This window comes from Myodes glareolus, chromosome 14 (assembly GCF_982192425.1).
Source record: "Myodes glareolus chromosome 14, mMyoGla1.1, whole genome shotgun sequence".
Taxonomy (NCBI): domain Eukaryota; kingdom Metazoa; phylum Chordata; class Mammalia; order Rodentia; family Cricetidae; genus Myodes; species Myodes glareolus.
The window spans coordinates 21,808,515-21,831,232 of record NC_142039.1 but is presented as its reverse complement, the minus strand read 5'-3'; the positions used below and the strand labels follow the sequence as shown (position 1 = coordinate 21,831,232).

General features: G+C 45.9%; 1 protein-coding gene across 1 annotated transcript in view; it reads right to left on the bottom strand.

Moving 5' to 3' along the window:
* Positions 1–12,840: 12,840 nt before the first annotated feature.
* The window catches only part of Itih5 (inter-alpha-trypsin inhibitor heavy chain 5), a 97,459-nt gene continuing 87,581 nt past the window's right edge, over positions 12,841–22,718 (bottom strand). Inside the window, exons 11-14 of the mRNA XM_048461072.3 lie at positions 22,446–22,499; positions 19,588–19,704; positions 16,236–16,613; positions 12,841–14,565 (exon numbers count right to left, since the gene is read on the bottom strand). Coding sequence (XP_048317029.3) covers positions 14,234–14,565; positions 16,236–16,613; positions 19,588–19,704; positions 22,446–22,499 — 881 coding nt within the window. The 3' untranslated portion in view covers positions 12,841–14,233. The remainder of the gene's footprint in view (positions 14,566–16,235; positions 16,614–19,587; positions 19,705–22,445; positions 22,500–22,718) is intronic.

Here is a 22,718-nt window from a genome sequence, read left to right as displayed (position 1 = left end):
GAAGAAAGAAAGGGAAAGGAACGGGGGGGGGGATGGGAGGGAAGGAAAGAAAAGGGGAAGTGCATCATCTTTGTCATGATGCAGATTTCTAGACCGCCTTTATCATGTAAACCTGAAGCTGCATCCATGAAACAACTCCCATCCGCTCTCCCAATCCCTAGCAGGCACAACTTTATTCTCTGTCTCTGTGCTACCCAAAGAACCTTTTTTATCATGAACTCAGGCAGGTTTTGTCTTTCTCGGGCTGGCTCCTTTCCGTTTTAACGCAATCTCCTCAGGGTTCATCCATGTTGTAAGTCCTCAGACCACCCTTCCTTTCTAAGGCTGCACGTATACTTCACACTAGCTTATCCCTGGTCAGGGGACTGTGTCTCCCACCTCTTAGTTCTTACAATGACTCTACTAAGGACATACATGTACGGATACATGGTAGTTGTCATTTGCCATGCAATTTGGGGACATTAAGCACATTCACATTGTTAGCTGGACTCCCAGGACTGAGATTAGTCACTTACGTCTGAGTTCCTCTGACAGAGATGGCGGCTGTCACAGCCAGACCAGGCCAGGGGAAGTGGGACATTCGCAAGGCCGACTGGCCTCCCACAGGAAGGTTTCTCTCTAGCTAGCATAGGTGAGTTTGGCAGGCAGAACCATCTCTGGATGGCTCCAGTCACAGCCACGAATGGCAAGGCCTGCAGCATCTCAGAAGCAGGTCTGAACTCCAGGCTCTGCGCTTTCTGCGCAGACCTCATGACGTCATTAGAGCCTGGTGGGCGGGGCTGAGTGAAGCTGCCTTCTGGTAAATGTTCCCCCACCAACCACGTCTCCGCTCACCGCTCCTCCATTGCCCTCTCCTGTCTCCAGGGTGCTAAAGTTTCCGACTGTATTGGAGGGGGGCAGTAAAGTGTTTCTGGGTTTATCAGAGTTCATCAGGCTGCTGAACAGTGGGCGCCAGGCTGCCAGCATCCCCTTGACTTGAATTTCAACCCCCTTTCTCTGCTTAACACCTCCCAGGCCTCCCCTACATAATAAACTCCATTCTTTACCAGAAAGCTAGGAGCCACAGTAGTCTGGGATCTACCTTGCGGGGGACAGGAATTGGCTCTACTTAACCTGCTGAGTTTTTTTCTCCCCCTTCCCCCCAGTTCATTCAGCTGTAATCCTAGTATACCCCAGCCAGAGAGGGGCACCGAGGCATTTGCCTCTGGGAAGGATTAACCTCACAGGGTGAGACGCCTGATAACTCAGCTTTCCTTTGCACTGGCTGTGTGGTCATCAGTGGGTCGCTAGGTGTGACTTGAACCTTGACCCTGTGACCTAGAAAGAGTAGGCTTGCCTCCCCTGACCTCACAGGGAGGCCTTTGGAACTGAGGCGGCCTGAGGCCGTCTAAACGCTGAGCTGCCATGGAGGCAAATAATCTAAGAGGTATGGGGGGAGAGCAGTGGGGGTGACAGCAGTGGTGAGGTTGTCTGAGAACCTACGCTGGATGGATTAGGCTTAAAACAGGACAGGGAGGCAAGAGTGGGAGTTAAGTCTGGTTGTCCTCAGACTACGGCAGCAAAGAACCCGCTGCTGTAGATAGCTTTAACAGAATGCCCTGTACAGTCCTTGACCTGGAGGCCAACTTGCTATTGTGTATATCTCAAATCAAGCTTTTTATTGTTTTTAACATGTATTCTGGAGGAGCAAAGTCAGGCATGCATGCTAACAAGGCGAGCACTTAACTGACTGAAATCCTTGCCCTCTAGACTTCAGATTTCATCAGATACCGAGACAACTGCCCAGCACACAAAGGCGGCTAAACGTGACGTCATGATCTGAACTCCTTTCTGCCCTTTGAGCCCCTGTTGCCTAGTGAAAACTCACTGGCTACTCATCCCTCCCAGTGGTGACCGCTTCACTTCTAAGCGGGACTTAACTGGGACTCAGTTTCTCCCAGTGGAACCTTCTGCTGTTAGGCCTTCAACGGAGGCATTGGACAGGACTGACTCCCAGACAAGGGTACGGGAAGAGACGGGGAAATAACTATCGTGCATCAGCCTTGTACCAGAAGCCAAAGCAGGGGCTCCTTATAGATCTTCCGAGACTGGTTGCATTTTTCAAATTCGGTCCTCCCCAATCTCATTTGGCAGCATTCACCTGCGGAAACTTTGATGACCAAAGGGAGATTGACACAGGAAACTGTTTTCCTTAACAATTCTACCTTTGGATCATGACATTCTTTTTACAGTTATGTAAAAGGTTGTGGGGTGTGCATGAATGTTTATGGGGTACACGTGTATACACACACACACACACACACCATATATCATAAATATATGTACACACACACACACACATATTGGTTTTTTGAGACAAGATCTCTCTATGTAGTCTTGGCTGTCCTGAAACTTGCTATATAGCCCAGTTTGGCCTCAGACTCACAAAGATCCTCCCATCTCCGCCTCCCAAGTTCTGGGGTTAAAGGTGTGAGCCACCATGCCTGGCCTATGACACTCTTAGGCCATGCCATGCCTTGCTCTTCCTCATTCCTGCCTTTCCAGACACTGGGAACGTAACTCACGAGCATCCGACCCCATCTCAAGTACATGTGCACCGCCTGCGTCTCTTACTGCAAGACTACCGGGGACTTGCTTATCTCTTCCATAAAAACTAGGGCACAGCATGTCCCACAGCATAGCTGCGGATGGCTGACAAGAAAGGTAGTTCCTCCTGCTTCTACCTCTCAGCCTGCTGCCCTCTCTGCCAGGTGCCTCCCAGTGCTCTCATTAATCATGTCAATAGCGGCATTGTTTAAGCTTCTCTCAGGATGACGAGTGACATTTCAAAGGCCTCTCAATATGCATATGAGCTTGTCTGCCTGGTTCTGCATAGCTAGCACTTGGCGTGCTCTCTGTGGCCTCCTTCCCAGCACCTCCTTGTGTTTCCATGTCCTTCCCTCTTGCAATGCTTTACTTCCCAAATCCTCAGAGTGAAAGACATGTCTCGGATGGTGTGTCTGTGAGAAACTGAGAGCGAGGAGCTTCCAGCAGGTCTGCAGTACCCAGGTCTCCTGGGACCTGAGGAATTAAGTTGAGAGAGTGCCACTTAACCATGGGACGGCAGAAAGGGCTTGCTGCCTTGCTGAGGCTTCTCTCCCCAGGTGCCACATTGTTCCCCCTTTTCCCAGTCACTTCTTCCTTCATTCAATAGCAAACACTTGGAAAACAGTGGCCATCCTTCCTAATGGCTATCAGAACTCATGCACACCTACCACACCTCCCTCACTCTCCTAGCCCTGTGATGGGTGTGAAAAGCACTGGGGACAGCTTGCTCTCAGGCTCCAGGACCCAGGGGAGCCACAGAGAAGCTCTTTGGTGTGTCATGATTGCCCCCCCCTCCGAAAAGAGGACATTCACTGCAGCCAGGCTGGCCCCAGCCAGGGATCTGGGTCTGAGGTGAGGGCGGTTCTTCGCATTCTCTGCAGTTTTGCCTCTTTTAAGAAATTTATTTCCCTTTTTCTTGGCATTTCATGAAGAATCTTTAACATCCCTGGGCATTGTCCCTTCCAAACCAGTTCAGGAAGATCTAGATTAGAGGTTCTCAATCTGTGGATCTCAACCTCTTTGACAAACTTCCATCTTCAAAAATATTTACATTGCAATTCGTAACAGTAGCAAAATTACAGTTGCAAAGTAGCAACTAAATAACTTTATGGTTTTGGGTCACCGCACCATGAGGGACTGTATTAAAAGGCTGCAGCATTAGGAAGGATGAGAAACACTGTGATGGATGAATTGGCAGTTCTTCTTTATCTAAGGGTATAAATAATCGCTCCACTTTAAATTCTTATTTAGCCACCTATTTCTTTGATATTCTGTAAATCGGACTGCTGCCTGTTACCCTAACTAATTAAGTTCTTCTCCGGGCCGCACAGGAAGATCAGCTTACACCCTCCACTCACTGAGTGCTCCAAACATTCCCCTGAATGGATGATGAGGAAGGACTGTTCCGAGGGGCTTTCTGTGGCAGAAAATTGCTCAACAGAACAGAATGCTAGTGTCACAGAACGGTGTACAGGATTTTCTTCTGTGTTTCCTTCAGCACCACAGGCTCACAGGGAGGAAAACTACAGTGTTCCAATCAGGCAGATGAAGAATTCAAAAGAAGAGTAATTGCTTACAAATTCTAGAACATTCAGCTTCTAGAATATGCCTGAGCTTCAAGGTTTTTTTTTTTAAATAAAAATAAACACATTTCACTTCATAAGTGTGTGCATATGTTATTTCTATGCGCACACATGTAGAGAGGTCAGAAGTCAACCCAGGGTGTCTTTTTCATCACTTTCCACCTTGGTTTTGGAGACAAAGTCTCTCACCTTCACTCTGCGCTTGCTCACCCGGAAGTCTATTCTGGGCAGCAAATCCAGGTCCTCACACATCCTTGCCGAAAACTTACCAACTAAGCCACCTCCTTAGCTTGACATTTCACTTTTGAATTGAGTCTTGAACTGTTTTTGCCTTTCTGTGGAGAGGTTTGCTTCTCTTGCGGCTTTCCGTATGAACCTAAAGCATAGAAGCTGGACTTCATTGTTCAAGCATTTATTTATTTATTTATTTCTAACATTTTCTGAGCTCATCTTAGCTTCATGCCTGAAAGATCACAGGAACGACGGCAGACAGGAACAGAAACTTAATAGGATGAACAAGTACATGTCTATCATTCGGGCCTTCAATTCCACCAGTGGTTCTCAACCTGTGGGCCAAGAACCCCTTTTGGGGGTTCATATATCAGATATCCCGTATAATATATATTTAAATTACAATTTATAGCAGTAGTAAAATTGCAGTTATTAAGTAGCAATGACATAATTTTATGGTCAGGAGTCTCTACAACTTGAGGAACTGCATTAAAGGGTCACAGCACTGGGAAGGTTGAGAACCATTGATTTACAGTAAGCTATTTTGAATACTGTATTTTCTGCACTGCTTTTGTAAGTTTGAAAAAAATTTTAAAAATCATATTAAAATGTTTTCAAAATGAAGTGTACACTCATGGTTCAATGAAGTTATTTTATAGCCATGTCAATAAACTTTAAGTGAGATTTTCACCTTATATAACCAGAAATTCCCAGTATGCTGTCGGAATACTGGGTCTTCTCTCAGACAAACACAGCTGCTGTCTGGAGAAAATAAAATGATTAGGGAGAGGAACAGGAGGAGAGAGAGTCAGCCAAAACTAACGCTGTATGAAGAAGCCTTAAGGAAATCTGATACCTGAAAACTAATTAAAAGATAAAAATGCTAAAAATTAAAAAATAAGATAATACAATTAGCTGAGAATTCAGCTCCCTATGAAATGCACCTGATCATAAATATGCATAGTTCCCTTTATTGTAATATCAAAAATAGCAAAGGATAATGCTGGGATTTTTCCTTCCTTTCGACCCAGATTCCCAGATCCAAAGTCTCACTACATTACGGACACTTTGAAGAAGGAAAGTTCGCTTCAGTTCCTGAGTTTGAGAAAAAGACAGCAACTACTGGGAAGTGAGATTTGAAGTTCACACTGCAGAGTAAATTCAGGAGCCAACTGTGAAGAGACAGTGGATCAGATCACTGAGGGGTGTGGGTAAGAGGCCCTGGAGGAGCCCCGGGGCAAGTGCAGTCAGGATGGGGAAAGAAATTCATCAAAGGAGACTAGGAAAGGTGTAAGAGACACTGGTAAAAATATAAATAAATAAATAAATAAATAAATAAGAGACCCAGAACCACAGGAAAGAGGAGATCCCAAATCCTGCTAATGGGGCTATTTACACGCACAGCTGGAATGGGACATGATATCAGGGATTTGGTTCCATGAACAGAGGACAGAAGCTTGAATCTGAGCTGCAAACGATGGGTTAGGAGGTGGGAAAAGAGGAGGGTTCAAATGCAGCCTCCAGAACAAAACTGTCATGGTAGGTGCACGAATCCTTGGCTGGAAAATCCGAGCCCTAATATGAGATCCATCTGAAGTCTGAGTCTTCCAGGCGAATGAGAGATGATCCATCTGTGTTTGACGTCAGGGGCCCCGTGCCTAGTAGGGAGCAAGAGTCTGAGGGAGAAACTGAGAAAACCCTTTAAAGTAACAAAGATAACACCTCATAAGGAGGGGACTGAAGGAAGGTGGACAACCACGCTGGGAAGGAGGAGGGTTGGGGCCAAGGAAAGATAGGATGGTGCAAACAAGGGAACTCCTTCCTCAGTTTCCTCAGCAAAGCCAAGGCAGGGTTCCTGTGGACAGCTAGTGAGAAAATGGAGCCCTTAAGACCGATGCCCTAAAGGATTTTGGGTAGTTGCCGTTTTTTTTTTTGCGTGCGTTAGCAGGAGCCCTGTTGAAAGAGCCAACCTTCTGTGGAGTTGTGTGTTCTCCCAGTCCCAGGAGCAGGAGACGGTATGATGTGGACATGGATTCATCAGGCACAGGGTCGGATTCCATTCCATGCCCGCTATGGTGGCTTCACGGAAACCGCCAAAGAGCTACATTTCAAACTGAATGGAGTAAGGAGATTGGTTTGTGTAGGCAATGCCCTTAATTGTCTAGCATCCTGGAGCGCCTATCTTAATCTAGTGTGTCAGTATATGCCACTCTTCCTTGCGACTTAATTCTCCATTCTGTGGGCCAGTTTCCTGACAGGTCTCTGGTCCTGTTCTCCTAGCCGTCCCTTCTCTGTGCTCCAACAACAGCCATCTGTTATTGCTCACGTCGTCCTTCTGCTTTTGCTCTCTGTGTACGTCCTGTTCTCTGAGCTGAAAATTCTGCTCAGGAGGAACCGTGGTTCTCTAGTGTTTCCTTGAGCCTGGCGTAATGAACCTCGAACGTATCGGGGTCACTGAACGAGACTGTACTACTTACCACGGGGCGGCTCAGGAAGCTGCTTGCTTCAGTTGAAGGCGGATGATGGCGTCAGCCATAAAGGACTTGCCTAGCACATGCAGCACCCCGAGTTAAACCCTCAGTACAGAAAGGGGAAAGAGTCAGGGGAAGGAAACCTGAGGAAAAAGACAGCGAGCAGGGCCAGGGAGATGACTAGGATGTGTTTGATCCCCAGAACACATGTACGAAAGCCAAATGCAGTGTCCCACATCTGTGATCCCAGCACTCCTACTGTGAGTTAGCAAGTGAAACAGGAGAATCTGCCTCCAGTTCTACAGTCCACTAGCCTGGAGAACGCAGCCAGAAACAGAGATCCTGTCACCTCGGAAACAAAGAGAGATCCTGCCTTGGAAACAAAGAGAGATCTTGCTCAGAAAAAAAGTGGAGGAGAGAATTAACTCGAGGAGGCGTTCCTCTGATCTCCCTGAGCACTGTGAGTTTGGGTTAGGTTTCTGTTCATTGTTTGTTTGTTATTCATTTGTTTGGTAGCTTGACACAAAGAAAAGTAACCTGGAAAGAGGAAACTCCAATTTAAAGATTGCCTCCATTAGATTGGCCTGTAAGCAATTCTGGAGTGGGAGGGGGGATTTACTTGACCGATAATGCTGTAGGAGGGCCCAGTCCAAGGTGGGTGGTACCCACTAGGCAGGTGGTCCTCGACTGTATTAAAAATCAAGGTGAGCAAGCTACATCAAGCAAACCAGTACGGAATATTTGTCTGTGGCCTCAACTTCAGTTCCTGTCGCCTGGTTCCTGCTTGAGTTTCTGCCCTGTCTTCCTTGCGATATTTAGTGTCAGCTGCAAGATGAGATAAAGCCTTCCTTCCTCAACTTGTCTTAGGTCGTGCTGTTTATCACAAGTAGTACAGAAAAAAACAAATGAGGACATCATGGTACACACGTACACACACACACTGTGCATGTACACACACACACACACATGCATGCGTGCACACCAATAATGTCTCTTTTTAAGATAAGGATCAGAAGATCTCAGAGCTTATCTAACTCAGGTCCTTCATTTTACAGCCTAAGTCCAGAGAAGTCAACTTGAAATCAGTCAGTGGTTTTCTCTTTGGCAGAGCCGATGGGTGATGTCACTCTTGCGTTCGGTGTTGATTTTCATCCTAACCCAGTGTTGCTTAATTAACAACTTAATATACTTCGATGAATTCTAAACCAAATTGGGCTGGACTACTCGGACCTGGAGGCAACAGTGTCAGAACCACAAGCTGGAAGTACCCTGAATGGAGTAAGTTGGGAGGAGAACCGTTTATTTTGGTTTGCAGTTCCTGAGGGATTGAATCCATGCTGGTGGGGAAGACATGACAAGGACAGCAGGCAAGCAAAACATGGCAGCAAGAACAGAGGTTGGGTGATCACACCCAGTCAAACCTAAAAAGCAGAGAAACAGCAAGAGGGGCTGAGCTCTGAAACCTCAAAGCCTGCCTCCAGGGATGTACTTACGCCAGCAACCTCCAGCTCCTAAAGATTCTAGAACCATCCCAAACAGCAACATCATCTGGAGACCAAGTGTTCAAATACATGAGCTAGTGCATGACAGGGACTTTCATATTCTGTGCACACTGTGGTTTGGGTTAGGTTTTTGTTCATTGTTTGTTTGTTGTTCATTTGTTCATTGGTGGCTTGACACAAAGGAAAGGAACCTGGGAAGAGAGACACTCCAATTTAAAGATTGCCTCCATTAGATTGGCCTGTAAGCAATTCTGGGATGGGGGGATTTTCTTGACCGATAATGCTGTAGGAGGGCCCAGTCCAGTGTGGGTGGTACCACAGTGTCCACGGAGAGAAATTACTTGCTTGGAAGAAGCACCAAGCAAGATGATGGGCAAAGTGCATGTGATTGAGTAGCCCAATAAGAAGGGGATGAAAGTCCAGCATGCCTGAGGAGCTAGTCCCTCTTGTGTATTTGGCAGATTTACATGAACACAGGAAGGATTAGAGAAGAGAGTCAGCAGTTAAGGGAGTTTGCTGCTCTTCCAGAAGACCCAGGATCAATCCCCCAACACCCACACTGATCTGCTCACAACTTTCTGGACCCCAGCTCCACAGGATCCAATACTCTCTTCTGGCCTCTGCTGGCCTCGGCAAACATACACTTGTGCATACACACAGGGATACACATGTACATGAATAAAAATAAAAGATCACAGGGATAGCTTCTGGAAAATTTCTGATCTCTACATTACTCTTCCAATGTCTCTACTGACGCATTGTATATATAATTGCATGCCACTTAGTGATGAGATGCCTTCTGAAAAATGCGTTGGAAGGTGACCCCTCTTGTGTTAACATCACATAATGTACACATCCACACCTAGATGGCCTTGTTTATTATTCACCAATGCTACATGGCATATCTTATTGCTTCCGGAATACAAACATGTATAGCTGCGACTATGAATATAAATCCTTTAAAGAACTAAAACGCGATGGTAAATATCTGTGCATATGAATACATCTAGACATTAAAAATACAGTAGCAATACTGGGCAATAGAATTTTCAACTCTCTTATGATCTTACAGGACCACTGTCACGTATATGGTCCATCACTGACACGAGAATACTTATGTTCAGGACTGTAGTTCAGAACTTTCCACAGACAAACAGTGCGGTTAGAATTATCAAGTTTTATTCTCAGTAGCCCTGGTTGCGTTTTCCTTTAAAAAACAAACATACTACACTGCTTGTTTTTAGACTTCATTTTCTTACAAGCTCTTAAGAAACAAAACCCCTTGAGATGTGGACAATCTGTACCCTACTTATTTAAAACAGGCTAAAATAAATATTTAACATTGCATCTCTAAGTATTTGGTTAGCTGTGTTATTGTAATTGCTGTTTATTTTAGCTGGATTGTGTCCTTATGCTTCCAGGAGTCTTTCTGATCTTAACAGCAGCATTGCTTTTACATTCTGGGTAGCCCAAATAGAGGTGAAAACTTGTACTTTTGATGCTTTATTGTTTCCAGCAAGCCTGGGTTGCTATATGAAGAATACTATAAGTTGGGTGGTTTAAGCAAAAGCATTTGTTGCTTACAGGTCTGGAGACTGAGAAGATACGAATCAAGGCACTGATCTGGTGTCTGCTGTGGTTCCTGGCTTCCCCACAGACACTTTTGTGTCATATTTTTACATAACAAAGAGAAGCAGCTTCATGCCTTTCATATCTTTTGTGTGTGTGTTCATATGTGTAGGTGCACATATGTGTCGTAGCGTGCATGCACAGGTGGAGGACAGAAGATAACCTTGGTTTCCATTCTGCAGATGCCATTTTCTTTCTCTTTTAGAACAGATCTCTCACTGGCGTGGAATTCACCAAGTTCACTAGATTGACTGACCAGCAAGCCTGAGGGATCCACGCACCTCAGCCTCCCCAGTATGAGAGCAAGGGTGTGCACCTCAATGCCTGACGTCTTTTGAGTTCTGGTGACTGAACTCGGTTTCTTCTGCTTGCAAGGTGAACACTTTACCAGCTGAGTCTCTTGCTTATTTTTAACAGTGCAAATTTCATATGTGAGCACTGTATTTATATCATTCCCATCTCTCTCTCCCACCACACCCTCCTGTGGTATGTCTCTGCTCATGAACACTCTAAGCCATTTCACAAGGCTTTTATTCCCGGGATGTGATTCCTGCTGAAATATTCCTCTTGCAGGGACCATCACAGTGGGGATGTACACTTAAGCATGTGGAGTTTGGAAAGATGTTTTCAATCCACAACATTCATTTATCCAAAGAACCCTGCTCTGATCTATCTGTGAGGACACACAGTTCAGCTTATAACACACACGTGCACATGTGCATACACACATGCTCACGTATGCATTGATATTTTTTTTGAGATAGGTTCTCAACATAGTCCTTTCTGTGGCTGTCCTATAACTCACTATGTAGACCTGGCTGGCCTCAGACTCATAGTTCTACCTGCCTCTGCCTCTTGAGAGCTAGGTAAATATTGACTATGACTCCTGATAAGAACCATGAGCTGTTGTCCCCATTCCGAGCTTCCTGCATCATCAGGGCACTTCTGGGTTCTCACAAGGGATGTCACGATGCTTCACCCTGCCAAACATCCTCAGCTTCCATGGGATGGGTGAATAGGGGTATTCAGATCATTTCATATGAAATTTTAATGAGTCGACTCTTCAACATGACCCATTTCTATGCCTTTCTTCATTGAAAAAAAGGGGGGTGGTGGCTGGAAGCCAGAGCCTGACTTTACCCAACAATTCAGTTCATTAGCTCTAGCCACCGCAGTAACCGCTTGATTTGTCTCATTTACCTTCAAGATTTTCCTCCAGGCCAGTCAATTGCTTATTTAGCAACCCCCTACTCTAGCTTTTACAAAACACTCAAGGAAAAAAAAATGGTTGATCAAACAAAAAAACATCAAATCTAGCATATGAATTCCGCAGTTCAGCTCCACCCCTGTTTTATGTCTTGTATAGCTTGAAGAAAGTGGCTCAGCTGCCTCGGGTTCCCCTTTGGAATCACCGTCCTCTCATTTGCTGTCAGCTGGGTTTTCTATCCATAGCACGTGAGCCCAGTCAAATGAAAACTCTCCTGTTGTGCGGTTTGGGGTGCCCAGATAGGACTTCCTAGCTTTATCAGATAATTTAGATCATTGAGTAGTAAATGCTTTTTGAAGAGAGAGAGAAGAGAGAGAGAAGAGAGAGAGAGATAACTGTTGTGAAATATCTATCTAAAGTTTTTTGTTTTTGTTTTTTTTTTTAAAGTAACTTCTAAGTGAAATCTACCAACTTTTAATTTTATTTCTTTGCTAGAAAGGAGATGGAGCGATGGGCAGTGAGTGATGGGCATCTCCCTGGCATCTCCCATAGGCTTCTACTCTTAGACAAAAGGCTTAGAAACTGCTTTTGCTTAATGATATCCTTCTGTCAGTGATGAAGCCAACATCCAGAACAACACACCCTTATCATCGCTCTGAATGCAACCCAGTGGGCTGGTGGGCTGCCCCTCCCACCCACCCCTGGGCTGCCCCTCCCACCCACCCCTGGGCTGCCCCTCCCACCCTGCCCCTCCCACCCTGCCCCTCCCACCCCTACCCAGACGGCCTACCCCTGGCTCCAGAGTTGTCTCTCCAGCTGGGATTTATGTAATAAAAAAGTCCCTGGAACATGCAATGGGACCAGCATTGGTCCCTGAGATCCTCTCTTTCTCTAAGCCTGAAAAGATGGAAACATCTGGCAGCCACACGGGTTGCTCATCTTTGCACTCCTGGCTTGAAAACGAACAGATGAGCCTGGGAACGCAGGGAGTTAGATAAATAGCTCAGCTGACCAGCTGTGGCCTGGTGGGTTCATGGACCAGAAAGAGACTCACGCAGCCTTAGCCGGCTTTGCGGCTGCTGTGGGGTCAGACAGAAACATGTGGATGCCATTGTGCTGCCCAAATGCTTCCCACAGGAAGGAGAACAATCTTCTTGATGCGAATTTCTCTACGAGCGCCAAGCAGCCTTCCTGTTTCGCTGCAGAGGTCGTCTTGGCGCGGTACCTGATGGGAGAAACCTTCTGTGGGTACAGCACAGAGCCTTTCATTCGGGTCCACATCAAAACTCTGTTTCCCCCAGGCACGTTCTTCGCCTTCCTCCATTGTTCGTTTCCATCACTGCCTGCTCACCCGTTTCCATGCCGGCCCCTCACACATGAGCCCTGCGAAGCCCAAGCACAGCAAAGAACGGCACGGCGTGGAAGGATTGCAGCTCCAGGGGCTCCCGCATCTTCCTTACTCTTGGATGCCATGGGCAGGCTTGTTGAAGGAGAGTCATGATAAAGCTACACTTGCTCATCTTTTGAAGCCTCCTGACTGTAACCTTTTCCTTAGGGGGCTTAGAGCCATCTAAGTCTGACAACTAAAGCTCACACTAACCTCCTAGCTTGTGCCCATCTGAGACTGGGAATTGTTCTTAGATTTTCTTTTATTTAGTGTATTCATTCACAATTTCAGCCATATCCCGAATGTACTCTGATCCCACTCTGTCCCCTCTAGTGATCTTCTCTAATGGCTTCCTTCGTCCCCATGAGTCCCCTCCTATTTTCCTGTCTCTTACGCGGATGCGATTCACTGTATTCAATTAGGGTTGTTGCTTGTTGTAAACTGGTGGCTATTTTCTTGAGCAAGGGCACCTTACTGGCAGATATTACAACTGAGAAACACGACACCCCTTTCTCAGGCAATGACTAATTGCCCATAGCTCTTTGGGCAGGAGTGGGGCCTCATGACTCCCTCCCATCATGTATGGAATACTGAGGGGACCTGTCTTGTGCAGGTATCCAGCGCTGTTGCTAGTTCATGGAGCGACAGCCATGCTTGTCGCCATGGATCCATTTTCTTTTGAGAATGTAAAGCTAATTCTTCCCACAGGTGGGCTGAACTACTCGACTAGGGCTCTCTCTGCTGCCGGCATTGTTCTCACAACATTTACTAATTCCTACATATCCAAAGGCAAAACCACAAGGTGTTGGACTTACAGAAAAAGCTGAAGGGCTCTGAGAAAAAGATTTATCTTTTAACTAGCTGGCTTCCCAGAACCAAGACAGGTCAGTAAAAATCACCCACAGGGAGCTTTCCTATTTATTAAAAGCATTTAGCTTATTAGAATAAATTGGAAAGCACCCACCAGCAAGGTCAAGAGACCTGGAAAGCCATTCAGGAAGAGATTGGGATCTGGGATATTGAGTTTCCTATTTTTAACCAAAGGTTTTACAATAGAAACTAGCTTTTAATGATAAGATTTCACAACAGAAAAGAAAAACAATCTTCTGCCAAGAAAAGACTTAGTCGTTCAGAGCGATCCAATATGTGGATTACTTGTTTGCAAGACTGGTGGCCTGGCCTCTGTGTAAATGACCTTGAGAGAAGAAGTTGAGAGCACCATCTGAAAAGGGAACTGAAGGGATTCCTAAGCACGAATACAGGGCAAAAAGCAGAGTGCCCAAACTCGGACACTGGTTCAGAGAAAGAAAATTTCCACAGCAACCCTCACAAAGGGTTACTTTACGGTAGACTAAAATGCGGTCAATTCAGGTGTCACACAATGTTACTTAATTAGACCTTCTCTCCTCTTGGTGCCATCATTGTTGTCGGTTAGAGGTGGGGTGAGGAAGGTAGGAAGGGGGAGTAGAATGTAGCATTTTCACTCCAGCTTCCTGTCCCGACTCATTGCTCTAGCAGACATTGGACCTCCACTCCACCAGGGGGCAGGCTACAGAGTGCGGCTCATAGCAAGAGCTAAGGCAGGTGCAGGTAACTAGGCAAGCTGCATCCAGAGTAGACCCAAAGTCACTTCCCTGTTAGACTCTCTCCTCAAGAAGACTGCCAGTCTCAGCTCTCAGGGACTTTCTCAGGCCCAGTGTATTCTCCGTGTCAAATGGGTGAGAGGCCAAGTAGTCCTTATACACCCCGTCAATCAGCTTGGCGGCGTTGTTTCTGTCAAACCAGCAGTCTACCTGCTCTTGCCCATTATAAATCTTCCTTTGTTTCCAAACCACTGGCACTCGGCGCCCCTTCACGTTTAGGATAGCCTCAGGCACCCCTTCTGCTGGTGGAAATGGCTGATTACTGAGATTCTTGCCAGACACTGCAGGAGCTTCTATAAGTTTGGCATCCTGGTTCAGGAACTGACCTGAGCGAGAGAAAAAAACGGACATAAGCTGAATACAGACAGCAGCTGCTACCTAGCGTTGGTATCAGGGGCAGGAGGATTTTTCATGGACCACTGTCCTAGGCTTACCCCACACCCTCCCCGCACTCATTTATTACCCAGGCTGTAACAAAGCCTGTGTACCAGACTATGTAGGGAGGAGAGAGTGAGGTTCTCCTCATCACGGTCTGCCCCGTCTGGAAACTGCCCAGTTGCTAAGGCTGAGCCAACAAATGGAGTTAGAGCAATCTCGGCTAAATTGGGAACCAATTACCATATACCAGAACCATAGCTGGTAAGTAGGGCACAGGGCCATGTCTTTCCTCTCCTTTCCTTGGTATCAGATCCCCCTCACACCATCCCCTCGCTGCCATGTACTGGGGTAGAGTAGTGGAAGCAGTCAGCTCAGATCGGCCCTGACACTCAGCCTCAGAATTTTCCAGGTCAAGCGAGGGCATTGCTCCGGCCAAGGGAACGTGGATCTGCATCTGTGAGACAGTGCTTATGCTTGGCAGCCAAACACAATGAAACACACCAACTCAAGTGCCAGGAAATCCTGCCTTCTAAACCGAGCTCTGAAAATGACTCAGTCTTTAGTTTTGGGCAGAGGGCCACGTGAGATTGCACGTTGAGGAAGGCCGGCCAGCATGGCCTGCCCGCTGCTCACAACAACACAGATGACTCCTGGGAAAGGCATCTGCCTCTCGTGCTTAGGGCTGGACTGCCCTGGATCTGCGTCTTCTTGCAGAATGGCAAGAAACCAGCTCTTTGGAGGACTGCTCCCATCTCTTCGAGTTCTCGGAAGTCCAGTGAGAACTGGTTTATAAGACCCATGAAACAAGAAATACACTTCTCAGGGCTGGGGAGATGGCTCAGTCAGCAACGTTCTGGCTTCACAAGCTTTAGGATCTTAGTTTGGTCTCTGGAGAACATCATAAAGGTGAGCATGGTGGCATATGGTTGTAAATTCCAGAGATGGCTGGGTGTGGGGCGGAGACAAGAGAATCTCTGGAATAGCATGAGCCAACTAGTCTATAGCTACACAGAAGTTGTAGGCTGGTGAGAGGCCCTGCCTCAGATAAAAAGTGGAAGACATCTGAGGAACGATACCCAGATTTGTCCTCTGACCCCCATATGTACACGTAGCCAACACATACATGAACACATACATACAAAAAGTAACCTAATTTTCCCATGATATATGAAGTCGGGCTTTTTGCATGTGAAGTTCTGGCATCTTTGCCAAGGCAGATTTACTGTATATGGAGAACATACACTGGTACTGAACGTATGGACTTCCTTCCTGTCATTATCCCATAAACAGTGCAGTCCAGCAACTGCTTGCATAGGACTAATAGTGCTTTGGGCATGGTAAGTAATCCGGAAGTTATTTAAAACGGAGAGAGAAATGTTAGTAGGTTTAACACAAATGCTGCATGTTTTATACAAGGGACTATCAAGCATCCTTAGAGTTTAGTCTCTTGAGAGATCCTGGAACTACAGTACCAGAAGATGCTGAAGGGTAACTTAACACAGAAGGACCACACTCCTGCTGTAATTTTCTGTCAAGTTCATTATATTGGTCACATGAATGCCCTTCCAGGAACCCAGTTCTATCCTCCGATTACAGACTGAGATGTGCAGTCACCTACCTAATAGGCCATGGCAATTGTTGGAAAGTCCTTTGCTATTGGCAATATAGAAGCCCAGGTGGTTTCGCTGGAAGGGCGCTGGCTTTTTGTAGAGGTGAATGAGGATGACGAAGGCAATGGTACCCTGGATGGTGACAGTGACATTGGCGTTGGCAGACACCGACACCTCCAGGCCCCGGCTCCCTACCACCACACTCTGGTTGCAGGGGAGGACCAGCCTGTCTCCACCATCCAGGATGACCCTGTTCGGTGTGATCTCAAGGTAAGATCTCTCTGGCCGGTTGATGAGGATGGTGATGGTCCGGAAGTATGTGCGCTGTTTCTTGTGACCATTTGGAGGCGCTGGGGCCCCAATAAGCTCTCCATTCACAGTCACACCTCAAAGGCCAAGAAGAGCACAGTGGTTAGAAAAGCCATGCCCATTTCCTGGCTAAAGGCATCTGTTATGGTTTGTGTTTGAACTGCCTCTCCAGAGGCACGTGCCATGGACTAATCTCTCAAGTCATGGTTCTATTTTAGGAGGTCATGGAAATTAGGAGGTAGGGGTCACTTGGAGGGAAGAGGGTACTTGGGAGATGAATCCTTGGGAGTATCTTGTGTCACCCTATTGTTTCTCTGACTCTCTACTTACTGTCAGCCATGATGTGAGCCCCCTCTGTCTCATTCTTCTACTAACATCATTCTTTGCCTCACTGTGGGCCCAGAATTGATGGAACCAAGTTATGAACTCTGAAGCCAGGACCCAAAATAAATCCTTCTCCCTTAAGTTTTTGATGTCACATATTTTGTTATTGATACAGAAAGCCATTGGCAGTATCTAATGAATGTCTTTCTACCTTTCTTATCTTCCTATTTATCACCAAGACTATTGTCTGGACTATACCTATGGGCCGCTTAGTGGTTGCTGAGTGAGTGAGTGAATGAGAAAAGCCATGAATGTGTTTCCTTCCATGCTTAAATATAGGAAATAGGAAGGGAGATGTAGGTTTGGGTCAAACTGTCATAGAAAGTGATGAATATCTTCATGCACTTTCATTCTTGTGACATTCCAGTGTCTGCTGGTGTCATTCTGAAGGACACTGTGTCTACAAGCTGTCAATAATCATAATTTACATCCTTTGATGTCCCTGAGAAGGATTCAAAGTGCAGATGCCTTTTTTTTAATTCAGAAGGCCACTTTCTTCTACCTAATATGAATTTACCCTTGGAAAAGTCAGCTAAAATGTGAATCTGAAGGTTTTTGTCTTATAAAATGTGGGAGGAGTATAAAACCTAGGAGAATTGGGAGGCAGTATCACAGAAAGAGGCTTGTGTGAAAGCCATTAACTGCCCCTGAGTGCAACTTCCTCTCTGTTTACTACATCACAAGCACAACTGCGCCTTTCCAGCCTCCATGAGACCTGGGAGCTGGATCCCAGCATTCAGTGCGGTGCCACTGCACAGTGAACAGATGCCGTTGCACATGGGGTGTTTAGAAATGAGTTTGATGCATGTCGTATGTTTTGATTTCAGGAAAAGTAACTTCCACTAATAAAAGGCTGGTACATAATTAATTCTATTTTTTTTTTTTTTGCTTTTAGACAGTCTTCAATAAATCTCAGAAACTCCTTAGCTATCCAATGACAAAAGTCTCTTTGATGCAGCAAAGTTGTGAGAAATCCCAGCCTGAGTAGGAACCCTGATCTTGGGCCTCAAGGTCTAATACCTGAAAACTGACTTCATGTCTTAGACACCATTGTGAATACAAAAACCAGAAAAGAGCTTCTTTTGCTGCTGTGGCAAACATCTGAGTGAAATCAGAATGGTTTCTAAGGAATAAGAGTGGTTTATTTTGGTTCACGGCTTCAGAGGGATTTCAGTTCTCTATGGTACAAAAGGCATGTGAGGCAGTGCTCTCCATGGTAGTGGGACTGTGTGGCAGAGAATCTAAATGGGGGTTGGGACCAGGAAGCAGATAGCATAATAGCAAGGAGCCACGTAAAACATACGTGTCCCTTCCCAGGGACACAATAGTAACAGTGACTTACTTCCTCCAAATAAGCCCTGTCTCCTGAGTTCGATAGTTTCCCCCAAACAGTGCTGTCATTTGAAGACAAAGCATTCAAAACACAAAGGATGTTACACAGTCAAATCTTATTAAGCTCTTTAGAAGGAGTGTCTCCAGGGAGGGATATGGTTAGATCACTGACTCAATGCCAGCTGCCTTTCTAGAAAAGTATTAGAGATTTAACTTTGAGGCTAGAAGGAGATATGTGATAGAGAACCTTGTCAAGCGGACACAACCTGGAACCCTGGGAAGAGACTCTCCAGGACAGATTGTCTACATTGGGGCATGTCTGCAGAATGCTGTCTTCAGTTGATTGACAAAGGAAGGCCCAGTCTACTGTGAGCAGCACCATCCCCTAGGCAGAGGGTCCCGAACTGTATAAAAGCGGGATAATTTTCTGTTCTTGACTGTGGCTGTGCCATGACTCGCTTCTTTTAGTTCCTGCCTCTTTTCATTCCTCACAGTAATGACGTATAACCTGGGATTACGAGATAAAATCAGCCCTTGCTCCCCAGGTCACTTTGTTCAGGGTGTTTTAGCCCAGAAACTGAAGTGAAGTGAGGACAGCCTGCAAGAAAACCATCTGATAAAGGAGATCGGGGGAGCAACCTTCACGTAATTCCATCGCAAATGCCACCTGTGGGTTATACTGACTGAGTACCTAGCAATACTGGAAGGCGTGTGCCCAAGTTAGTCCTCACTGTGCTGTGCTGTATTGTCCACATGGCTGTCCCCAAGCAATGACACCTGTGCTGTATTGCTCTCCCCAAGCCATGTCACCCGCAGTGTGCTCAGAAAGCACTTCCTATGCTCATTTCATATGCTTCGTCTCTCAAGAGACTTAAGGTAGCCAAATCTCTGTTCACATATATTCATGAGCTGTGTATTTACTCTTTGGGCTTTCAACAGAAGTCTCCAGGGACTACGACTTCCCTACCACCACAGCTTCTGAGTGGACAGACATAATGACAGTAAGGTGTGATAAATTACTGTAGCACTTGAGTGTTCCTACCCATGATTCAAAAAAAATCTACTATGTAATAGCCATGAGCCAGAACATTACAACCTCCATTTCACATAATGGCCACTACAGCTGCAAAGGTGCAGGCCCAAGACCACACTGGGGGTATAAAGTAAGGGTTTGCTTATGTGCCCAGAAACTTTGTACAGTTCCCTTATCAATCGGTATATGCTGAGCATCCAGGATATCTTTCTTCTATAATTGGCCATTCACCTTCAGCACAGAGAATGAAATGCCCCATCCCCAGACTTTGCCTAGGTACCACAAGGGAAAGGAGTACTTACCAGAGTCCAGGTGATCAGAGACCAACCGTAGGATGTCCCCAGGCTCTCCGTCAATGTTAAAGCAGACAGTGAGTTTGCTTAAGGGAAAATCCACAACAAAATGGGGATCACCATCCACTACCGGGAGCAAGAGAAAAAGAAAAGAAAAAAACATGTTTTGAATAAATACTACTTTATGTTATCAGATGGATCATTTCTTTAATCATAACCAGAACGCTGAAAGAATAGTATTCTCAGTTCTAAATAAAGAAAATACACAGAAGTGTAATAATGCCCGCAAAGTTATGCAGCTTGTACATGGTGAGGGCAGACTGACTCCTAGTCTCCTGAATTCGGATGAAATAGTGTTTCCATCATATCTAAGACAGCTAAGCCTTGAGAGGTAAGACGATGAGAAACGAGAAGGGAGATGATTTACACATTTTCAAGTGCTGCTGAGTCTGATTTCCCACGGGTATATGCATATCGTTTCCCTTGTGCCTTAACTGCCTCAGTGAGGAATGACGCACCAGAGCTGAAGAGACGGCTCGGTGGCTCAGAGCAGTGGCAGGCTTGCAGAGGATTGATTCAGGCCAGTTCCCAGCACCCACATGGAGGTTCACCACCATCTACAACTCCTGTTCCAGGGAACCAGACATCCTGCCCTGGTCTCTGTGGGCACAGCCTGCGTGCAGTACACAGACATACAGGCAGAATGCTCAAACTCACAAAATAAGAATAAATACATCTTAAAAGACTGAACAAGTGGAGATCCTGTCTCATCTATGCCAAGAGTGCCAGGGGAAATAATCTTTTACTGAGGAAGTCTGGACATCAAATCCTCACCCTGAGGATAGGTATGAGTCAGCCCAACACAAAATTTAAACTTACTTAAATTATTATGGAGTTTTTGAGTGTGTATACCCAAATTTCCCTGTTTCTGTGCCCATGGCACTAGACATCACAGGTATAGTGTGGCCACATCTGGATTTTGACACAGCTGCTGGGATTCAAACTCGGCTCCTTAGACTTGCACAATAAGTGCTCTTCCCCACTAAGCCAGCTCCCCAACCTCATTGTGGACGTTTTTTTCCCTTTTAGTAACCCACCTGTTAGTGCTAGACTGTGAAGTTGTAAATTCTGTAGACCGCACATCATGTCACAATGTCAACAGGTTGGACACTCCCGCTACACAGTCTCATTAACCACATAGTGTGGGCTGCTGGTAACACTTGGCACTCACAGTGGAACCCAAGGCAGTGCCAGGAAGAGTGTGAAAATCACTAGAAGGCCATACGGTACCATCAGTGATGATGGCAGAAGTCTCTCTTTTGGGTCACACTGATGGTATAAGTCTCAGCCTTATTCTTTGTCTCTTCCGGTTTCTATCTCTGCTAGAAATACACAGTGTTACCTCTTCCTCAGCAGACCCTCCTGAGAGTTAACACCCTTCGTCTTCTCTTATTTCATAGAAAATTCAGTTTCTCTCTGACTTATACATAAGACCATGTGATTGGGAACACCTCTCTGCTCGGTGTGAATATGTGGGCATGCTGGAGGGGGAGGGTGTGGGTTGGAACTGTGTGTCTGGAGGAGTTCACTATTTTCAAGCTGCAAGGAAATTCACATCTTCCCTGTGACTGCTGATCCCCCTTTCCTCCAGGACTGTCTCTTAGGAAAGACAGAGAATCCCATATCTCTCAATGTGACAAGCCTCAAGCCTCACGTGAATGGAACATAAAGAAATACAAGGTGAGGCTGGAGCTCAGTTAGTACAGGCTGTTGCCTCCCAAGTCTAGGGGCCTGAGTTCAATCCCTAGAAAACCTGTAAAAAGCCAGGTGTGGTAGCCTGTTCTTTTTAATCTGGATGACGGTGAGAGAGGTGGATCCCTGTAAGTTAGACATCAACTACTCTCCCTACCTGAAGTCCTGAATCAGGGGAGATCCTGTCTCATATGAAAGGGGGAAGGTACCTGAGAAATGAGTCTGGAGGCTTTCCTCTGACAGCCACACACATGTGCAGCCCCCCCCCAAACATATAGGGGTGGTGTTGGAGAACACAAGGTCTCTGCCTTGATGGTGGAAACAAAATATCTAAAGGAGAGGCCTTTCTTGCTGCCTTTGGCACAGGTTGTATGGACATAGCTTGCCTGCCCTTTGTCTGGCAGTGTCTACCACACTGAAAACATCATTTCCACCCAGATCCTGTACAAGGGAAGCTGTTGCTTGTTCCAGCAGTGCGTGGAGGAGTCCAGCAATCATCACAGCAGGCAGTGTCCCAGAGAAAGGATGACTTGCATTCCACAGCACATCTGCGCCTTAGAAAGTGCATTCTCTCCGTGGGACACTTCGTGCTTCTAGGCCCACGGCTAATCACTGTGGTGTCCCTGGCTGTGTGAACATGCACGTCTGGCCATTGGGAGAATAAAGCCCAGACATTCTCCCATCCAGATTCTTACTATATTATATTCTCGGAAGATGCTGCCAAAAAAGAAATTTTACTATGTCTTCAGTCTGTGCTTCCCTTCAAAGGCAAGGATTCAAAAACAGCAAAAAAAAAAAAATTAAAAAAAAAAACTCTGCCTATACAGCCAGATATCTTTATTTTTGGAACACCATTTTTATCTTTGGGACAGCAGAGGCTGGACACATACTTCAGCTCTCTAAACCCAGGGTCCTTTAAACCTGACAATGAGCAAAAGAAGCCTCCGCTCTCTATCTCCTCTCTTGGGTCATCTCTGTGGTGTTCACAGAATGACTTGTGTTGGTTCTCCTTCATGTGCCTCATGCTGCTGAATGAACAGGTTGTGGGGATACATTCTGTGAGCTCCTGTTTGTGCTGGCTTCAGAGAATCCCCAAAATTCCTTACTCATCTTACCTGATGTTTTAGTGATTTTAATTCTCGGGCTGTATGATTTCTTGAGAGCAGGTCCTGAAAAAGACACAGAAAAGAAGAGTTGTTGTGTGGTAGAGATGTGTGGAGAGGCACAGAGAACAGCAGCTGGAGGTGAGAAGCCCGTAACAGATTTCAGATATGTTTGTAATAACTGTAAGAATCAAAAAAAGGCAAAGATCACAAACTCCAGGCTAGCCTGGGCTCCATAGCTAAACCCTATATCAAACAATGAGACAAAAATGAAAGTAAGCTCTG